The sequence below is a fragment of the Equus przewalskii genome, chromosome 1, assembly GCF_037783145.1.
Source record: "Equus przewalskii isolate Varuska chromosome 1, EquPr2, whole genome shotgun sequence".
Taxonomy (NCBI): domain Eukaryota; kingdom Metazoa; phylum Chordata; class Mammalia; order Perissodactyla; family Equidae; genus Equus; species Equus przewalskii.
In genome coordinates, this window is record NC_091831.1 from 62,707,621 (window position 1) to 62,727,662 (window position 20,042).

Genomic DNA, 20,042 nt, shown 5'->3' on the forward strand with positions numbered 1-20,042 from the left:
AAGAGGCAGAGGCCAGAACCTTGACATTTAAGGGTCAGCTGGAGGAGACAAGGGTAAATAGGAGCAGCCAGAGAGGTAGGAGGAAAGACAACCCATTTAATCCTTATAAATACCTTGTACCAATTACAGGTGAGGAACCTGTGGGCTTTTTATTTTGTTTCATTTTATTAGGGTACAAGAACTAAGTAACTTAGAGCTAAATGTTTTGCTCCATCATATAACCACCCTTCACCTAAGCTTTCTGGAGTGTCTCCTCCCCAATCTCTATCCTCTTGTTTAATGCCTGTATTTTTTAGGTGTCTGTAATTTTAGTCAGTCCTTTTGAAAGTAGAGTATAAATGAAAAGACTGAATGGATTCAAGAGATGCTATTTGTGCACAGCGAGTTTTGATAGTCGGTTTTTGATAGGGAGGGCATGGAGAAGGTGGTGACACATTGAACTTTGGTCTTTATTCAGACAATGGACTCACACTCCTCTAGGCTGCCATCATGCTAAAGCAGAGTTGGCAAGCCTTCTGGATCCTCCTGGCCATCCTGGGAGTAAGCTACCGCCCCACAAACCACCAGAAGATCTCCTGTCTTTATTATGATGAACCTTTTATTATAGAGACAGACTGAACTCTCTTTTGCATAAAGAATCTCTAGACTGGGTCAGGGAAATCCACCTGCTAAAGGTCACCACCTGGCTCTCCCTGCCTCTGCCTCAGCTAAGCCCCCACTTGCTATTTACATCTCAAGGTCGCTGGAAACAGCAGAGGCTGCTATCCCCAGGGCCAGGCTGGTTGGGTCAGGCTATGCTGGACAGAGAGTTAGGGCTCCTGGCTGCCCACCAGGTCAGAGTCGCCCCGTCTCCCGCCCCAGTCGGTTGTCCAGAACCTGGAGCTGCTGGAGAAAGCCCGAGTTGGGGCAGATATCACGGTGAGCCTGAACCGTCTGGATGGCCTCCACCAGCGTCATGTTCTCGTAGATCATGAGGAAGGCCAGGACAACTGTGGCAGAGCGGCTTACCCCCATGGCGCAGTGTACCAGCACACGGCCTGTGTGGAGACCCAACCTAACGTCAGCTACCTGTCCTTGTACTGCTCACCCGTTTGGGAATCAGGGATGCTTCTGGCCATCCTTCAGCCCACCTATCACAGCATCCTGGAATACTGACACTGTCCTCACTGTCTGATGGGGCAGCTGGGGCCCAGAGAGGGAAAGGTACTGGTTCAAGGTCACCCAGCAAGTTAGTGGCAGTGCTAACATTAACGGCTGGGATTCTCTTCTCTTGGTCCAAGATGCTTTCTCTGGCATCCTTTGCAACTCTTGTGGAGTGGAGGGGGACAGTACTCCTGGAGTCCCCTGGGTTTATGATAGATTACGGGGGGTGTCCTTGTACCTCCCTTTACCCCCAGTTCTGCTCTCTCCTCTGGCCCTGCAGGCCTATACCAAGGCCTCATCTTAGAGGGGCCTGCTCAGCCTTTGCTAGGTCCTGTACTTTCTGCCCAACACCTGACCTCTTACTGAGGAATATGGTTACACTGACAACCACACTGGACTTTAGTTATGTCTGTGATTGTTGGTTTTCAGGGTGTTCCAGAAAGGGATGCTCACTAAATGGTAGTAGCTATTTGCCTCATGGGGTGAGAGGGTTGATGAAGGGGTTTGTGGTTCTGGCCACCACACCCATCAGTGCTACCAGAAAAATGGATAGCCCCAAATCCTTCTCCCACTCCCACCTCCACCCCAGTGCCTTCCACAGCAGCTCACCTTGGGGAATATTGAGGGCAGTTCGGATGTATCGAGCAACAGGCAGAAAGTAGACACTGAGGTCAAAGAAGGGGTTGTCATCGGCTTCAATGCCATAGTACTCCAAGGGCATTCCATGGTAGAACTTGGCACCTGTATCCACTTGAAACTTGCCTGCAGCGACATTCACGACATGGGTGATGCCCAGCTGGGTCAGCTTGTTCTTGTCCCGGGCTGCATACCTGGAGGGAGGGCACAGGAGGAGTTGGGAGGTTGGGGAGAGCTCAGTGGGTCAGCTCTGGCTGGGTTGGAACTTGCCTCCTTCCCTCCTCTGCCATCCCCCTCCAAGGGTGAGACTGGAACCAGTGAACTGGCATGGGGTGAAAGGGCTCCTCTAGTTGGAGTTTAAGAATCCCTTTCACTCAGGCCAACTTTTCTGGAGAGCAGTTTGGCCATATGCATCAAAAGCCTTAAAAATGTATACATGCTTCACCCCAGCAAGTTTTTGTCCAGGAACTTAATTAAAGAAAGAATCCAAAATGTGCCCACAGATATATGTAAACTGGAACTAATGATACTTAAAATAGTGAAAAATTGAGGGAAAAAAATCCCTAAATATCCTATAATAGGAGATTGAGTATGGTATAGCTAAGTGAAATACCATGCAACTACTAAAATGTGGTAGATGCATGTAGGTAAACAAGGAAAGATGTTTGTGCTATATTGAGAACCTCTGAAAAATGCAGGATACAAAACAGAACATTGTTTTAAAATGTTTTATAAATATGTTGTGTAATTCCATTAAAAAAGCTTTCTCTATAAAGCAGATTACAAAATGGGATTATAAAGTGACACTATTTTTGTAAAAAAAAATAATTGTGGAAAAGCATATGGTGTGTATGTGTGCATGCATTTTAAAAAAATTAAACAAGGGAGGATGTCAGAGTCATGGTGGAGTGAGCTTGCCTGGGACTCTCTCCCCTCAAACATACAACAAAAGAAGAGCAACCATATTCCAACAAAAAAATATCATACTAGCACAGAAATCCTTGAAGACCCACAGCAGCCAAACGACAGAGGGCGGAGAGGCTGGAGACCCCCTCAGAGGAGCTGGAACAGGGTAAGAGAGATCTTCACTCTCTCCCCTAATGACTGGGATCACTACAGTGGGAGGCTCTGTGAGGGAGGGAGTTGGGGAGGGGCTTCACATCCACAGGATCACCCAGGACTCCCACACCGTGCAGCCCAGACAGAAGCCCTCTAATGGGAGAAAGCTTTCATGTGGGGTAACCTCAGCAAGCCAAGACCCCAGGAGAGCAAATAGAGCTGATCAGGAAACCAGGTCTGAGCGCAAGAGAAGGTGCCCCTCCCTCCCCCAACCCATGCTGTGCGCCGCCATCTCGGCTGAAGATGGAGGGCTCGCAATACTCAGCTCTTGAAGCCCATCTAGTGCTGATAGGCTGTAACTGCAACCGAATAATATCACCATGGGGAAGACCCTTCCTTCTTCCAGCATCCATCAATTCATCAAATCTCCAGACCAGAGGGAAAACAAGCACCCAGGGTTATGCCCTGAGGACTCAGAAATAAGTAAACTAAACAAAAATGAATTCAGAATAGCTATTGTCAAAAAACTCAAGGAGGTAAAGGAAAATATAGAGAAACAAGTTAAGGAGTTCTGGAGTTACTTCACAAAAGAGACTGAAACTATCAAGAAGAATCAATCAGAAATACTAGAGATGAAAAATAGAATGGATCAGATAAAACAGAATACTGATTCCTTGAGTGCCTGTGTGGATGCCATAGAGGAGCAAATGAGCATAATCGAAGATAGACAGGCTGAATGGGTCCAGACAGAGGAAAGGAGAGAATTAAGAATAAAAAGGAATGAAGAAAATCTCCAAGAAATAGCCAATTCAATGAGGAAATGCAATATAAGAATAATTGGAATCCCTGAGGGTGACGAGAAGGAGAATGGAGCAGAAAGTGTGCTCAAAGGAATAATAGCAGAGAATTTCCAAAATCTGGAGAATGAGAGAGAAATATGTGTGGAGGAAGCTTTCAGGTCTCCTAGATATGTCGATGTAAAAAGACCAACTGCAAGGCATATAGTAGTAAAACTGGCAAAAGTGAATGACAAAGAAAGAATACTCAGGACAGCAAGGCAGAAGAAAATAACCTACAAAGGAACCCCTACAAGACTTTCAGAGAATTTCTCTGCAGAAACCTTACAAGCTAGGAAAGATTGGAATGACATATTCACAGCTTTAAAAGATAACAATCTTCAGCCAAGAATACTCTATCCAGCAAAAATATCCTTCAGATATGAGGGATAAATTAAATCTTTCCCAGACAAACAAAAACTAAGGGAGTTCATAGCCACGAGACACCCCGTACAAGAAATCCTCAAGAAGGCCCTCATACCTGAAAAAAGAAAAAAGGGAGAAAGGGGTCACAAAACACAGAGTAAGGAGACAAATAGATAGAATCAGAATAGTATATCAAATATACAACTATAGCATTAGGATAAAGGGAATGAAAACACCAAAAACAAAGACAGTCTTATCACTTTAACCACAAACTCACAACACAAGATGGAATAAGAAATGACAAGAATAACTTAGGAGGGAAGGAGGAAAGGGACTGAATCAGTTTAGGCTAAGGAAATAAGAGGCCACCAGAAAATGGACTATGTTATACACGAGATTCTGAATACAAGCTTCAGGGTAGCCACTAACCTTAAAAACGGAACAGAGACACAAAACATAAGTAAGGAAATAAGAAACTGCAGAAGTCAATGGGTAGGCCAAAACACACAGGACAAGAAACAAAGGTAATGCAGGAAAACTGGAAAACAAGTGACAGAATGACAGCATTCAGCTCTCATGCATCAATAATCACCCTCAATGTAAACGGATTGAACTCTCCAATAAAAAGGTACAGAGTGGCGAGATGGATTAAAGAACAAGATTCAACAATCTGTTGCCTCCAGGAAATACACCTCAGCTCCAACGACAAACACAGGCTCACAGTGAAGGAGTGGAAGATGACAATCCAAGCTAATAGCAAACAAAAGAAAGCAGGTGTCACAATACTTATATCAGACAAAGTAGATTTCAAGATAAGGCAGGTAAAGAGAGACATAGAGGGTCAGTATATAATGATCAAAGGGACACTACATCAAGAAGAAATAACACTTATAAATATCTATGCACCCAACACAGGAGCACCAAAGTTCATAAAGCAACTATTAAAAAACCCAAAAGAAGATATTAAAAATAACACAATAATAGTAGGGGACCTCAACACCCCACTTACATCATTGGACAGATCATCCAGACAGAAAATCAACAAGGAAACGGTGGAATTAAATGAAAAGCTAAAACAGTTGGACTTAATAGACATATATAGAACACTCCATCCAAAAACAGCAGAATACACATTCTTCTCAAGTGCACATGGAACATTCTCAAGGATAGACCATATGTTGGGAAACAAGGCAAGCCTCTATAAATTTTAAAAAATTGAAATAATAACAAGAATCTTCTCCAATCATAATGCTATAAAGCTAGAAATTAATTACAAGGAAAAAGCTGAGAAAGGGACAAAGATGTGGAGACTAAACAATATGCTACTGAACAAGCAATGGATCATTGAAGAAATTAAAGAAGAAATCAAAAAATATCTGGAGACAAATTAAAATGATAACATGTCATACCAACTCAATTGGGATACAGCAAAATCTGTATTAAGAGGGAAATTCATCACAATACAGGCACACCTTAACAAACAAGAAAAGTCCCAAATAAGCAACATCAAATTACACCTAACTGAATTAGAGAAAGAAGAACAAACAAAGCCCAAAGTCAGCAGAAGGAGAGAAATAATAAAAATCAGAGCAGAAATAAATGCTATTGAAACAAAAAAGGCAGTAGAAAAGATCAATGAAACAAAGAGCTGGTTCTTTGAGAAGATAAGTAAAATGGACAAACCCCTAGCCAGTCTTACAAAGAAAAAAAGAGAGAAAGCTCAAATAAACAAATTAGAAATGAAAGAGGAGAAATAACAACAGACTCCACAGAAATACAACGGATTATAAGAGAATACTATGAAAAACTATATGCCAACAAAATGGATAACCTAGAGGAAATGGATAAATTCTTAGACTTTTACAATCTCACAAAGCTAAGTCAAGAAGAAGCAGTCTGAATGCACCAATCACAAGGAAGGAGACTGAAACAGCAATCAAAAGCACCCCAAAAAATAAAACCCCAGGACCAGACGGCTTTCCTGGGGAATTCTACCAAACTTTCAAAGAGGATTTAATACCTATACTTTTCAAGCCATTGCAAAAAATTAGGGAGGATGGAACACTTTGTAACACATTTTACGAGGCCAACATCACCCTGATACCAAAGCCTGACAAGGACAGCACGAAAAAGGAGAACTACAGGCCAATATCGCTGATGAACACAGATGCAAAAATTCTCAACAAAATTTTGGCAACCCGAATTCAGCAATACATCAAAAGGATCATATATCATGATCAAGTGGGATTCATACCAGGGACTCAGGGATGGTTCAACATCCGCAAATCAATCAACGTGATACACCACATCAACAAATTGAGGAATAAAAACCACATGATCATCTCAATGGATGCAGAGAAAGTATTTGACAAGATCCAACAGCCATTTATGATAAAAACTCTGAACAAAATGGGGATAGAAGGAAATTTCCTCAACATAATAAAGGCCATATATATAACACACCCACAGCCAACATCATACTCAATGGGCAAAAACTGAGTGCTATCCCCCTGAAAACAGGAACGAGACAACGATGCCCTCTATCATCACTCTTATTCAACATAGTACTGGAGGTTTTGACCAGAGCAATTAGGCAAGAGAAAGGAATAAAAGGAATCCAAATAGGAAGGGAAGAAGTCAAACTCTTGCTGTTTGCAGATGACATGATCTTATATATAGAAAACCCCAAAGAATCCATTGGAAAACTTTTAGAAATAATCAACAACTACAGCAAAGTGTCAGGATATAAAATCAACTTACATAAATCAGTAGCATTTCTATACTCTAATAACGAACTAACAAAAAAAGAACTCAAGAACACAATACCATTCACAATTGCAACAAAAAGAATAAAATACCTCAGGGTGAATTTAACTAAGGAAGCGAAGGACCTACACAACGAAAACTACAAGGCTTTCCTGAAAGAAATGGATGAGGACATAAAAAGATGGAAAGACATTCCATGTACATGAATTGGAAGAATAAACATAGTTAAAATGTCCATACTACCTAAAGCAATCTACAGATTCAATGCAATCCCAATCAGAATCCCAATGACATTCTTTACAGAAATAGAACAAAGAATCCTAAAATTCATATGGAGCAACAAAAGACCCCAAATTGCTAAAGCAATCCTGAGAAAAAAGAACAAAACTGGAGGCATCACAATCCCTGACTTCAAAACATACTACAAAGCTACAGTAATCAAAACAGCATGATACTGGTACAAAAACAGGTGCACAGATCAATGGAACAGAATTGAAAGCCCAGAAATAAAACCACACATCTATGGACAGCTAATCTTCAACAAAGGAGCTGAGGGCCTACAATGGAGAAAAGAAAGTCTTTTCAACAAATGGTGCTGGGAAAACTGGAAAGCCACACGTAAAAGAATGAAAATTGACCATCCTTTTTCACCACTCACAAAAATAAACTCAAAGTGGATCAAAGACCTAAAGGTGAGACATAAGGCTTCTAGAGGAAAATGTAGGCAGTACACTCTTTGACATCAGTATTAAAAGGATCTTTTTGGACACCCTGTCTTCTCAGACAAGGGAAACAATAGAAAGAATAAACAAATGAGACCTGATTAAACTAAAGATCTTCTTCAAGGCAAGGGAAAACAGGATTGAAACAAAAAAACAACCCACTAATTGGGAAAAAATATTTGCAAGTCATATATCTGACAACGGGTTAATCTCCATAATATATAAATAACTCACACAACTCAACAACAAAAACTCAAACAACCTGATCAAAAAATGGGCAGGGCACATGAACAGACATTTCTCCAAAGAAGACATACAGATGGCCAATAGGCACATGCAAAGATGTTCATCATCACTGATCATCAGGGAAATGCAAACCAAAACTACACTAAGATATCACCTTACACCCATTAGAATGGCAAAAATAACCAAAATAAAAAGTAACAAGTGTTGGAGAGGTTGTGGAGAAAAAGGATCCCTCATACACTGCTGGTGGGAGTGCAAACTGACTCAGGCATCCCACAACTGGGTATCTATCCAAAGAACTTGAAGTCAGCAATTCCAAAAGTTCCATGCACCCCTATGTTCATTGCAGTATTATTTACAATAGCCAAGACATGGAAGCAACCTACATGCCCATCAACTGATGATTGGATAAAGAAGATATGGTATGTATATACAATGGAATATTACCCAGCCATAAAAAAGAATAAAATCGTCCCATTCACAACAACATGCATGGACCTTGAGGGAATTATGTTAAGTGAAATAAGCCAGATAGAGAAGGACAATCTCTGTATGACTCCACTCATATGAGGAATTTAAACATGTGGAGAAAGAGAACAGATTAGTGGCTACCAGGGGAAAGGGGGGGGCGGTGGGGCGTGGGCACAAAGGGTGAAGGGGTGCACCTACAACACGACTGACAAACAATAAAGTACAACTGAAATTTCACAAGGTTGTAAACTATCATAAACTCAATAAAAAAATGTACTGTACTACGTACTTTACACTTTAAAAATGGTTAAAAAAACAATTAAACAAGGACTTTTATTACTGGTTATCTGTGTGTGGGGGGAGAACAGCATATTTGCCATATGGTTACCAAGATATTGATCCATATTTTCTAAATATTAAGGAAAATTTCTAAAATCCACATATATTGATTCATATGTTCTAAATTTTAAGAAAACTTTTAGGGAAAATGACTCACAATTCTACTCTCTATATATACACCCTAAAGTAACTCTTGGGTATGTACCCAGGACACATGTACTAGAATGTTCCTAGGATCACTGTTTATAATAGCCAAAGAATGGAAGCAACTCAAATGTCCATATACAATAGAATGGATAAACTATGGTGTATTCATACAATCAAGTAGTATACAGCAATGAAAAATGAATGAACTGCAGCTACACATAATAACATGGGTGAATCTTACAATTTTGAGCAAATGATGCCAGGCACAAAACACACACAATATGATTCCATTTATATACCTTTTAAAGACAGGCAAAACTAACTACATTGTAGGTACATACACAGTAAAACTATAAAGAAAAGCAAGAAAATATTTATTTCAACACTTAGATAGTGGTTATCCAGAGGGTTATGATGAGAAGGGTTCAGCGGGGGCTTCTGAGCACAAATAACGTCCTTTTTCTTGACATAGGTGGTGAAATAGTTCGTATATACTCTATGCACTTTTCTTACATGTGTTGTATTTCCATAGTTAAAAGAATAATATAAAAGGAAAGAAACATATGGAATGAGATGGTGGGAGGAAAAGAGGGTGCCACCTCTGCCCCTAGGGGGCTCCGGGAAAAGCTCCCCTTCTGCTCCCTTCACCTCTCACCATGGGTTGTACTTACGCATCTCCCAGGAAGAGATTGGGCCAGACTTCATTGATGTGGCTCAGCGTGGCGGCCCGATGGACCCATAGCAAGCGCTGCAGCGAGGCCAGCGTGGGTGGCTGATATGGAGGCACCCGGACTGCTCCATGGATCTTGGGCCTCCGGAGGTCCTGCTTCTGCAGTGAGTCCATCCTGGAACAGAGTGGACACCGCAGTGGCTGGGGCAGGCTCTCCACAGGTGGGTCCAGCTGAGGGGGAGGCCTAGGCATGGTAGAGTGCCCAGGTGCCCCAGGGAAGGGCCTCACCTATTTTAGATGAGGTTATTTACCAGCTCAGCCGGGCTGAGGCCCAGACCCTTTCCCCAGGGAACAAGGGAAGCCCTCTGGCCCTGTCCAGAGTCCCCTGATGTTGGAAGCTCTGGCCAAGGGGCCCCTGGAGTTCCCTTTGTGGCAACTGGTCAGTGCAAACCCCACCCCTTAAGTCGCTGGTCACTTGGGACTTCGTAGGGATGGAGACCCCAGATGGCTGTGGCCCTCAGATGGCATGTAGGAAGGCCCCCACAATCTGGGCAGCTCCTCTCAAGCCCCCTCCTCTGCTACTTCCAGGCTGCTCCTCAGGCCCCCATCCCCTCCCAGTTTCAGGTGCTTTGAGGGCAGAGTCCATCTCTGGAGTGAGGTGCTTGGGCTATGAACTGACGATTATTAGTATTTCCATACTAAAGGAGCTAATGCCTCTTCTGTTGCGGTAGGTCCCTATTTTACACAGGAGGAAGCTGAAGCTCAGAGAGAATTTTTTAAAGTGATGCCTAAAGCCATTTGGGATTTTAATCCAGTTCTGTGCTCCTTTAGTTCCATCCCCAAGCCTTCCAGTTACCATCTTTGAGGACTCCAGAGAGTGGTCACTAACTTATCCATCTCTATAGGGGAGACTTGGTGTTGCTGTTACATAACTGCCTATAGGCCCTGGGATTTTCTTCCTTACCCCCGTGACTCAGGCCAGCGCTGCGGGTCAGGCCTCACCCAGGTGAGGTGGGTTCTGTCAGGAGTCAGCTGACTGAGGAAGTCCGGGACCCTGCAGAGCTGGGATGTCAGTGGCACCAGAACCTGGGTCTGGTGCCGTGCTGGGAAGGAGTGCTTATCTTGGCTAACTGTCTCTGGCCCCTTCAACCAGTAGCTAGGGAAGGTACAAACTGGGAAGAACGTCTTTCCTCTCTGGTAGGCGATGCCAGGACCGGGAAGGGAAACGGGCACCCAGGAGGCCACTGGCTTGGCCAAGCTCACCCAGCGGGCAGCCGGTGGGCAGGGTGGAAGTGAAGACCCGGATTTTCCCCTCATCCCTCACTGTGACCTCTCAGGGCAGGCTGAGTGGCCTGCCACCTACCTAGGGCATGGTCTGGGACCGGGAGTGGGGGAATAGGTGCAGGGACAGGACTCAGCAGGTGAGCGGAACAGGGCTGGGCAGGTTCTGCCCAGAACACAAACGCTGTGAAGCGGCTAGAATTCCAAGTCCTTCCCTGGAGCCCACGGGGGTGGGGCCTGAGAGCAGACCTAGGCTGCTATGGACAGACGTGTGGTCCTTCCAAACCCCAGGCCCCCTCTCTGCTTGGTGTCTCTGGGATTAAAGGCTCTTGGCCTTGGAACTCCCACGAAGATGGGAGGCTACCTGAGTGATGGAAAGAGAACTTTAGAAAGAGGGAGGAGAGCCTGGCCACAACTCTTTCTGTGTCTTGGAGGAAATCTTTGCTCCTGTCTGGGTCATAATTTCTCTTTCTCATGTTGAAGATCCTGGCCTTCCCTGACTTTCAGGATTCTCTGGGGGTCTGATCTGAGAATGAGAGAGGAGTGGCTGGGAATGCAGTAACTACAGGGCAGAGAGCAATGTAGTGTGTTGGGGTGGGAGAAGCCCCCAGGCACCAAGGTTGTCCAATGGCCATACTGGTCTGGAGCTGCCAGCTGGTGCTTCCTGAGCCTCAGGCAGGACCAGATGGGGCTCTGGGAAGCCTGGCAGGCGCTGGCTCAGGCCTCTGAACTTGGTGTGGGGTGAGGCTGCCGCCTAGTGGTTAGTCAGTGCCTCACAGCCCAGTTGTGTCAATGAGCAGGCAGCCAGGCTCCAGCTGAGACAGAGCTAGACCCTGATCCTTCTAGAGGCTCCTGGGGGGAGGAGGAGCCAGCAAAGGGACTGCGAGGCCACAGCCCACTCCTCAGCCTCCTAGGGGCCCTAGGCCAGATCTGGAGATAGGGGCTTTTCCTTGGACTTAGGGATACTCCTTTTCAGGTCCCACCCAGGGCCTCACTCCTGGTGCTCATGGATGTACCCCCCTTGTCTGCTCTATCCCACTGGGGGTCCAGCCTGCCTTGCCAGCCAGAGTGAGGCCCAGCCCCCTACCCAGTGACTCATCCTTCAAGCTCCAGGCACATCCAAGGAAGGGGAGTGGGTGGCTGCAGCAGCTCCTCTGGTTTCTGCAGCCCCTACAACTAGAACTGCCAAGGACCCTGCCTGACACTTCCTCCCACATCTCCTCTGCCACCACAGGGTGAAGCAAGGGCCCAATGTCCAGTGGAGACAGGGCCCGGCCTGGATCTTCTCCCCTTTCCCTCTAGCCTTCATTCTGCCTCCTTCCTGCCTCTCCCGCGAAGCTGAACAGCTGCCTCTGTAGGCAGTGGTTTTCCCGCTCTTGTGTTGCTGCTATTGATAAATGCAGACACCTGTTTTCTGTGTTTTTGTATCTTTCCTCCTCTCTATGTTGCTCTCCCCAGTTGCCTCTATCTCCCAACCTCTCACAGGAGCTCGTGCTCTTCCACAGCCTCCTGGCAAACCACCCTGCATGCCGGCAGCTCAGGCCAAGGCACAAGGCTCCTCAGGGCAGGGGGGCAGATGTTTGCCATCCACCTTCTCAGCTGCAGCTCCAGAGATGTTCCCCTTGGTCTTCCCTCCTGCCCATTCTTTCTGCTTCCTCCTCCCAAGGCAGAGCAGGCAGGACTGTGGCCACAGGACAGGTGAGGCCAGAGATCTTAGGGCAGGACAAGTGAGGAGTCTGGTGAAGGAAGCCTTGGGAGGAAGGCAGGTGGGCTGCTAATGGTGAGCTGCCAGTGGGTCTGTGCACTCAGCATGCAGGCCTTGGAGGAGAGCAGACCTGGAGGAGGTCTTGGGTCTGGCACTTGTTTGCTGACATTTCCTCCTCTGTCCACCAATAATTATTATTATATTTCACCAATTACTAAGGATGTATTATGTATCAGACAGCTAAGTGCTTACATTTTCTCAATGAATCTTCACAGTACCATTATGAGCCAGGTAATATTATCATCCCTATTTTACAGATTAGGAAACTGAGGCTCAGAGAGATTAAGCAATATGCCCAAGGTCACACAACCAATAAGCATAGGAGCCAGGGTTCAAGCCCAGATCTTTCTGACTCTACAGTGCTTTGTCTGTGCCTCTATGTCTGACCCCGACAGACAGACTAGTCCCCCAGTCTAACCAAATCTCCCCCACAACACACACTGACACAGGTGCCCTGGCCCTCATTACCCAGCATGCTCTGTAGCCCCCCTGAAATAGGGGCACTCACCCACCTGTAGGGGTATCTGGCCCAGGCTGTAGTCTTCTCTGACGGGCACTTTGTGCTGCCGGCTTCCAGCCGCCTGTCTCCGCACACTTGATGCTGTTTCTATTTTTTGATTTGAGTTTAATTATAAAGTATGATGTGCTGCTCCCCTCTTCTGGCCTCCCTCTGCCACTCCCAACTCACCCACTGGTCCCATGGCATAGCAAGCCCAGCTGGGCACTTGGCTCTGCTGGGAGCAGAGGCAGCCTGGCAGGGGTCTGCCTGTAGTACATGTATATGTGAATGTTGATTGTGGGGCAGGGAGAAGGAAGATAGAATAAGCCATTTTAAAAGCTCCCTTGGCCTTTAAGGGTGGTGTGGACCATGGGCAGAAAGTTAAAGCTAGAAGGCTTTTTCCATGGAGGAGGACAGGGAAGAGACTAGCCCAAATCACAAACATCAGAACCCAGATCCAGGGGCCCTTAGTTGGGAGATGAGGATTACAGCACTGGCCCAAGATTAAGAACTAGAACACTCAAGCTGAGGAAAGTGCAGGCAGGCAAACAGACAAAGGTGTAAGTGGGGTTCAGAGCAGGTCTTTAGCCCAGCCCTGGCCTGCAGCCAGAAGCTGTGTATCCAGAAGCCACTCTGCCCTCTGCTGAGCTCCTCTCTCCCCGAGAAGGCATTTCTGGCTCAGGCCCCACTGTCTTCTGAGGCCAGCAAGATGGGCTTTAAGGTCCCTCCTAAGGCTAACTGTGGTCGGTTAGGGACCTTGGATTTGGGCCTGTTAAGAACCCTCCCTGCTATCCAGAGACCCTCCTCACATACCCATACTTCAGTACTCTTCCCCACTCACACTCCCAGAGAACTGAAGCACACAGAGACACGTGCATACCCACAGCCACCCCAACACTGGGTCTCTGAATTCTGAGCTCCAGGGAGCTTGAGATGAGCCCCTGCTGGGGCTCCCTGAGCCCTGGGGAGAGATGGTGGAAGCAGGTGTGGCCAAGAGCTATCATGAACACTTAGAATCCCCTCCTGCTCTCCTCCTATCCTCCCCAACAAGGGGACTTGGGGTCCCTGGCTGAGAAGTCTCAGGTCTTGGCTGAGAGGGCAGCCCATTCCCACCTGTGGGGACCAAAGACAGTGGCTGAGAGGGAGTGCAGGCAGCTGGAGGAAGCAGATGGATTAGCAAGCTCCAGGGCAGGCCCCACTCTGGGCTCTTACCATCTTCTGGGTATCCACCTGGGCCAGAGCCTGCAGCAGCACCAGCAGCGCCAGTGCCAGGGTAGCAAAATGGCAGAACCCTGTGGGAGGGTATAGGGACCAGCTCTGGAGGAGAGATGAGCTCCACGTTACAAGCAGGTAAACCAAGGCCCAGACTGTCTGGGACTCATCGGGGCAGAAGCAAGAGCTGCCACCTAAATCTGCTTCTGCATTGAGCCTTCTGTGTAAGGTCAAGTGGGTATGGGTGCTGGGAGAGATGAGGAGGCAGGTTTGGGGCCCAGGGCTCATGGAGAGAAATGATTGTCCCCATGGCCCCCTCATCTTTCAGAGTCCCTAGCCCCAGGGCTGCTGTGTACAGCTGCACAAGCTGCACACTGCACAACTCCTGGGGGCTCCAGTTGCACAGACTATTTGGTAGATGGCACCCCCAGGAAGTGTGCAGTGCTGTAGCCCAACTGACTCCCCCAAAGCTAGCTGCCTGATGGGAAAGATGCTGAGGTTGGAGGTCAGGGTATAAGGGCCCCAGGCCAAGGAAGTGGGGTAACTGGGCATGATCAGAGATCTGCTGCTCTGCCAGGTTCCCAATACCTGTGTAGAGGAAAGAGAGTAGGATGGGAACATGCCATTCTTGCCCTCCTCTTGGCTCCCCATACCTGCAGAACTCCCCACAAGTTTCCCACCCAGCTCAGCCAAGGCCTAATCCCAACCCCAGCTATAACCCTAATTTTCTTCCATTACACTCACCCCCAAACTCTCAACCCTCTGTCCTAGCCTAATCCCCATCCACCAAATGCTCATCCTCCTGATAGCCTGTGGGAAGGGGTCGATATTACTAAAATGCTCCCCTTTGGTTGGGCTGGTATGCATTCGGAGACAAAAACAGTTCCTGTGGGTAGGGGGCAGGAGGAGATTCTGGCCATGCCCTGGAAACTCTTGGCAGGAGGAGAAAGCTGCTGCTCTCCCAATTCCCAGGAAATCCTAGGGCAGTCACCCACCCAGAGCAGGCAGCCCCTCTGAGTCAGTGGGTGGGAGCACACCCGAAGTAAGAGGAGGGAAGGAGTAGGAGCTGGAAGCAGGGTAGGGGGAGCAGAGTGCAGCCCTGGAGTCCTAACCCCCAGCTGATCGCCCTCGGGGGCGGGTGGGGGTGGATATGAATATGAGGAAGGCAGGCTGTTGAAGCCAGACAGGGATAGACCCAGCCTGGGCATGGTGGGAGAAGAAGAGCAGTGGGCACACTGCAGCTCCCTCACCATCCTGGTGTCTCCACAACCACTCCACCCTGGGAAGAGACACCTCTGCCTCCTCCCCGCTGAGCTGGAGGAAAACACCGGGCTGATGCTGAAGACACTGAAGCAGCACCTGGCAAGCATTTTCGAGCTGGGAGCCTGAGAAGTAGTGTTGCTGCTAGCGGAGCCCAACTCCTTCTACTGGGCAGCCGCGGACACTGGAACCTCCAGCAGGAGGGAGGAGGCTTGAGAGAGGAGGTACTGGGGATCTGTTCCCCTTGTGCATCTTAAGGACCGTCTGCTATTGCTCCAAATGCACTGAACACAGAACAAGAAGGCAGGGAGTAAATGGAAGCAGGAAGGAGTCTGGATAAACTTCATGAAGACCTTTTTGTCCTAAAGGGGTCACCAGAACCAGAGAGGGAGGGAGGTTAGGGAGGGTCCTTCTGTAGAACTCTGAGCTCAGATTGGGGGAGGGGGCAGGTAGGGACCAGGGTCTAGGTCCAAGGCAGAGAACTGAATAGCCTGATGACAGGAGAACTTTGTATCGAGCAACGTTTGTGTGAGGAGGTCCTGGCTGGGGGTAGGAGCACCTTTCTCCTTCCTCATGGTGGGAATGGTGAGGCAGGGCTGACATGAGAATTAACTAAGCCTGGATTCATAGCTTCAGCCACACTTCCTCCCCACAGCTGTAGCTGGGGTCCAGACCTGAGGGGAAGGGATGCAGAGGTCTAGACAGCCCTCAGGTGCCAGGATTGGCTGTGCTGCTGCCTTGGTGGGGTTCAGGTGAGCCCCAAAGGCTTTCAGCCAAGGAGGCAGGGCATGTCAGCATCAGGACCAGGGAGGAAGGCCTCACCTCTTCTATTCCATGCTTTCTACCCCTTTCCTCCCTAGCCTTTCCATCTTCTCTGGGGTCTGAAGAATCTGGGTGGGCTGGGAGAGAGGATCCTACTGGAGGTTGCCTCAGCGAGGCCCTGTTGAGACCTTGGGTTGGTGAGGGGAGCCCAGCAGCTTGGGGAGTGGGCCAGGCCGCCTTCAATCCTGACTTCAGGCCACACATAGCCCCGACAACCAACCTCAGAACTGGTTCCATCCATGTCCCCTGCCAGCCCTCACCTGAACCCTTTCTTCCAATTGTGGCCTTGCCCCTGGCCAGCCCCTCACCTGACCTTTCACTTCCAGCTCTCATTGGCCTCCCCCTCCATTCTCCTTCCCCAGGCCCTCACCCGACCTCACTTCTAACTGCACTCAGCCCTTCCCCCTGCCTCCTCACATCCTGTCCAGCCCTTACCTGGCCCCTCAGCTCTGGCCTGCACCCCGCAGCTTCTGGTCCAGCTGGCAGAGCTGGCGGAGGAAGCCTCGGTTGGGAAAGATCCATCGGCGCTGCCTCACGGTGATCACTGCCTGCCGCAGGGACAGGTGCTGGCGCAGCATGAGGTAGGCCAGGACCAGTGTGGCAGAGCGGCTCACACCTACCACACAGTGCACCAGGACCTTGGCTGAGGAAGACATCCTGGTTAAAGACCCTTTCCCACCAGGTGGCCCAGGGGCTGCGGTGGACACCCAAGTTCCTCACCCTGCTCTTCCTGAGGTGAATCTGTGACCCTGGGCAAGTCATTCAGCCTTTATGGACCTCAGTTTCCTGATCTGTCAAATGGGTAGACCAATACTTGTTTTGCTTACCCTTGGGATGGGGTCCAAACTCCTTAACATGGCTTATAAGACCCTCTGTGAGCTGGCCCCTGCTGAACCTGCAGCCTCGTCTCAGGCCATCCCACCCCAACTCTCAGCTCTAGGAACACTGGGTAACTTTCAGTTCCTTGAAGCTGTCATAATCCCTGGCCTCCAGCATTAGCACATGCTATTTCAACTACCTGTAAGACTCTTCCCTGTTGTTGATCTGACTAACTTCTACTAGTCATCCATCAGGTTTTGGCTGAGGCGTGGCTTCCATGCAGAAGCTTTCCTGACCACTCATGGTATCACTTGAACCACAGAGCAGTTCGTCCTTTTCTGTATGTGCCATGTTGTAGAGGGAAGTCCTCTTGCTTCCCTGATCCTCTGAGCACTCCTACCCTGTGTTCCTGTAGCTCTTCACTTTTGTCCACTCATACGAGTAGCACTCATAATACTTCCCATTTTGGCTGTCTTTCCGTGAGGACAAGGACCCTGCCATGTCTAAGTGTGGATTCCCAGTATCTAGCTCTGTGCCTGGCACACAGAAGATAATAACTAGCTGGTGAATGAATGGATGAAGAACAAATCATGTCAAAGTGCTTTGGATATTAAAAAGTGTTATGAGCCATAGTTTTGTCTTTCCCATCACATAGATGAGAAACTGAAATCCAGAGAGGGACAGTGGCTTGCCCAGGGTCAGGTAGCAAAGGCAGAGCTCTCAGCCAGGATGAGCACAAAGCAGGGGCTCCCTCTTTCCCAAGCTCCTTTGTTGGAAAGGGGCTGGATGTTAGCTGAGCCGTGGGGTCCAGGAAGGTGGCTTTGCTTGGCCCCCTGCTTCAGAGGGATGGAGCCTGGCTTCCAACCGCAGGCCTGCCTCTAATCCATGGCATGACCTTGTATTCTAGGCCTCAGTTTCCTCATCTGTGAAACAATGCAGTTGGATAAATTGCTAGAGCACTGAGCAGAGGATTTTTAAAAACCTGATGACTTTTTGAAAACTAGGGACGGGAGGATACTGATGTTTGAGGGGAAACCAGACATCCCCCCCATGACTGAGCAGGATGGAATAAGGGTTCAGACCCCAACTCCTACCCCCAGGTGTGCTGAGGGCACGGTGAATGAAGTCAGCTGTGGAGGAGAAGTAGGCACTGATGTCGAAATCAGGGAGATCGGGGGCTGGCACCCCCAGGTAGGTCACACTGCTGCCGTAGAAGTCAGGGCCGCCCTGGCAGTAGAGGCCCCCATGAGCGGCATTCAGCACGTGGGTGATGCCCAGCTTCCATAGCTCAAAGCGGTTATTTGCCGTGGTCCTGGGAAAGGGAGGAAAGGGGCTGGATGCTGGCTGAGTCACGGGGTCCAGGAAGGTGGCTTTGCTGGGCCCCCTGCTTCAGAGGGATGGAGCCGTTAGGGTCCAAAGGGAGTTGGAAGGAACCCAGCAAGCTTGAGCTGGGGTCCACAGCTCACAGCCCCACCCTCAGAGCTCTCTGATGGAAGAATTGGTGGCACAAAGAGTTATCTTTAGGCCCTCTTTGTTTGCTGAGGCCACTTGCCCCTGCCTTGTCCAAGACAGGAAGGAAAGGATTGCTTCAGTCCTGGGACCCAGCTGCCCCTCCCTTCCCACTGCGTGCTCTCCCACACACATCACACCCGGCCTCTCCTGGCCACTACCTCATACTTGCTTCTAATTTGCAGATGTTTAGAGGCGACACCTCCCCTGATTCACCTTCAGTCAGGCTTCCTCACTCACTCTATATCCAGAGGAGGGAGGCTGGGGCCCGGAAGGGGAACTCTCTGTCACCCCATCTCATACTCCAAATCACCATTCCCCAGACCTCTGCCCACAGACTCGCCAGTTGTCGGTTGTGCCAGAAGACTCCAGGAACCTCTGGGAGTGCCCATCTTTCAGGCACGCAAAGTCCTTGCTCCCCCTGGTGGCCGCACCTGGTCACTGCACTATCCTCAGCACATGAGGGTCCCGCCGAAAATCCCTGGCCTGGGATACTCAGAGCAGAACTATTTCTGCTTGTTCCCACTCCACCCTCATCTCTGATAAAGAGCCCAAGAACTATCTCTCCTTGTCCCCACCCCCACACCTCTTGGGCCAGCTATCACTCACGCATCTCCTATGTAAAGGTTGGGCCAAACTTCGTCCACATGGCTGCAAGAAACCTTGCCCGCCCTCAGGAGCTCCTCCAGTTCCAGGACACTGGGGCAAGGCGTGGCTTCGGCATCTCCCCTCAGCTCTGGGAGAAAGGCCTCAGCCATGAGCCAGCCCACCCACCCCTCTGTCACTGCGCTCGCTCCTCTCTGTCTCTCCAGTGTCATTTCTCCTTCCTGGAGATTGGCAGGAACAGGTGGGCCAGCAGCAAGTGACTCAGCAAGTCACAGAGGCCTGTAGAGAAAACAGGACCTTTTCCTCCCCAAGTCTCCCCACCCCCAAACTCTGTGACAACATGGAATCAGACATACCTCTGCAAGTTACTTTATCTCTCAACCTCAGTTTCTTCATCTGTAAAGTAAGGATAATTACACCTACCTTAGAGAATTGTGAGGATTAAATGAAATAAACGATGTTCTGTGTCTAACACATAGTAGATGCTGTAAAAATTTGTTGAAGTATGTAGACAACGAGAACAGATTAGTGGCTACCAGGGGAAAGGGGGAGTGGGGGGTGGGCACAAAGTGTGAAGTGGTGCACCTACAACACGACTGACAAACAATGATGTACAACTGAAATTTCACAAGGTTGTAAACTATCATAAATTCAATAAAAATAATAATAAAAATTTGTTGAAGTAACAGATTTAGAGCCCTGAATAAGGTTATTTGGTTCTGAGGACTGAATTAAAGTAGAGATCCAGGGTGGAGAGGAGGTTGTTGGCTCCAAGGATGAATGATCGAAAAAGTTTTTAGGTCTGGGTGGGTCACAAACTAGGTGGGAACCATATGACTGTTGGATGAGCCTCTGGATTCTCGGGCCC

The 20,042-nt window shown here is 48.4% G+C and overlaps 1 protein-coding gene across 7 annotated transcripts; it reads right to left on the minus strand.

The window, feature by feature from the left end:
- Positions 1 to 580: 580 nt before the first annotated feature.
- DUSP13B (dual specificity phosphatase 13B) lies at positions 581 to 19,413 on the minus strand. Of its 7 annotated transcripts, none has more exons than XM_070566527.1 (8): positions 19,178 to 19,413; positions 18,154 to 18,371; positions 16,676 to 16,883; positions 14,159 to 14,263; positions 12,960 to 13,054; positions 9,403 to 9,576; positions 1,753 to 1,973; positions 581 to 1,037 (listed from the first exon to the last, which is right to left on the minus strand). In XM_070566527.1, the coding sequence occupies exons 3-8, from the start codon at positions 16,760 to 16,762 to the stop codon at positions 835 to 837; spliced, it is 885 nt and encodes a 294-aa protein (XP_070422628.1). In that variant the 5' UTR covers positions 16,763 to 16,883; positions 18,154 to 18,371; positions 19,178 to 19,413; the 3' UTR covers positions 581 to 834. The 7 variants fall into 7 exon arrangements, with proteins under 7 accessions (XP_070422628.1, XP_070422632.1, XP_070422614.1 ...); XM_070566531.1 differs by having other exon boundaries at positions 16,676 to 16,856; positions 19,178 to 19,370; XM_070566513.1 differs by lacking the exon at positions 18,154 to 18,371 and having other exon boundaries at positions 19,178 to 19,394.
- Positions 19,414 to 20,042: the final 629 nt, after the last annotated feature.

Excerpts from the sequence above, each read along its gene's own strand:
- DUSP13B (XM_070566513.1), bottom strand. The coding sequence starts at position 19,386 with ATGACACTGGAGAGACAGAGAGGAGCGAGCGCAGTGACAGAGGGGTGG. Across the intron at positions 16,884-19,177 it reads AACCTTTACATAGGAGATGC|CCAAGGTCCTGGTGCACTGT; the intron begins GTGAGTGATAGC and ends TGTCTTCCTCAG. Across the intron at positions 1,038-1,752 it reads TGCCCTCAATATTCCCCAAG|GCCGTGTGCTGGTACACTGC; the intron begins GTGAGCTGCTGT and ends GTCTCCACACAG.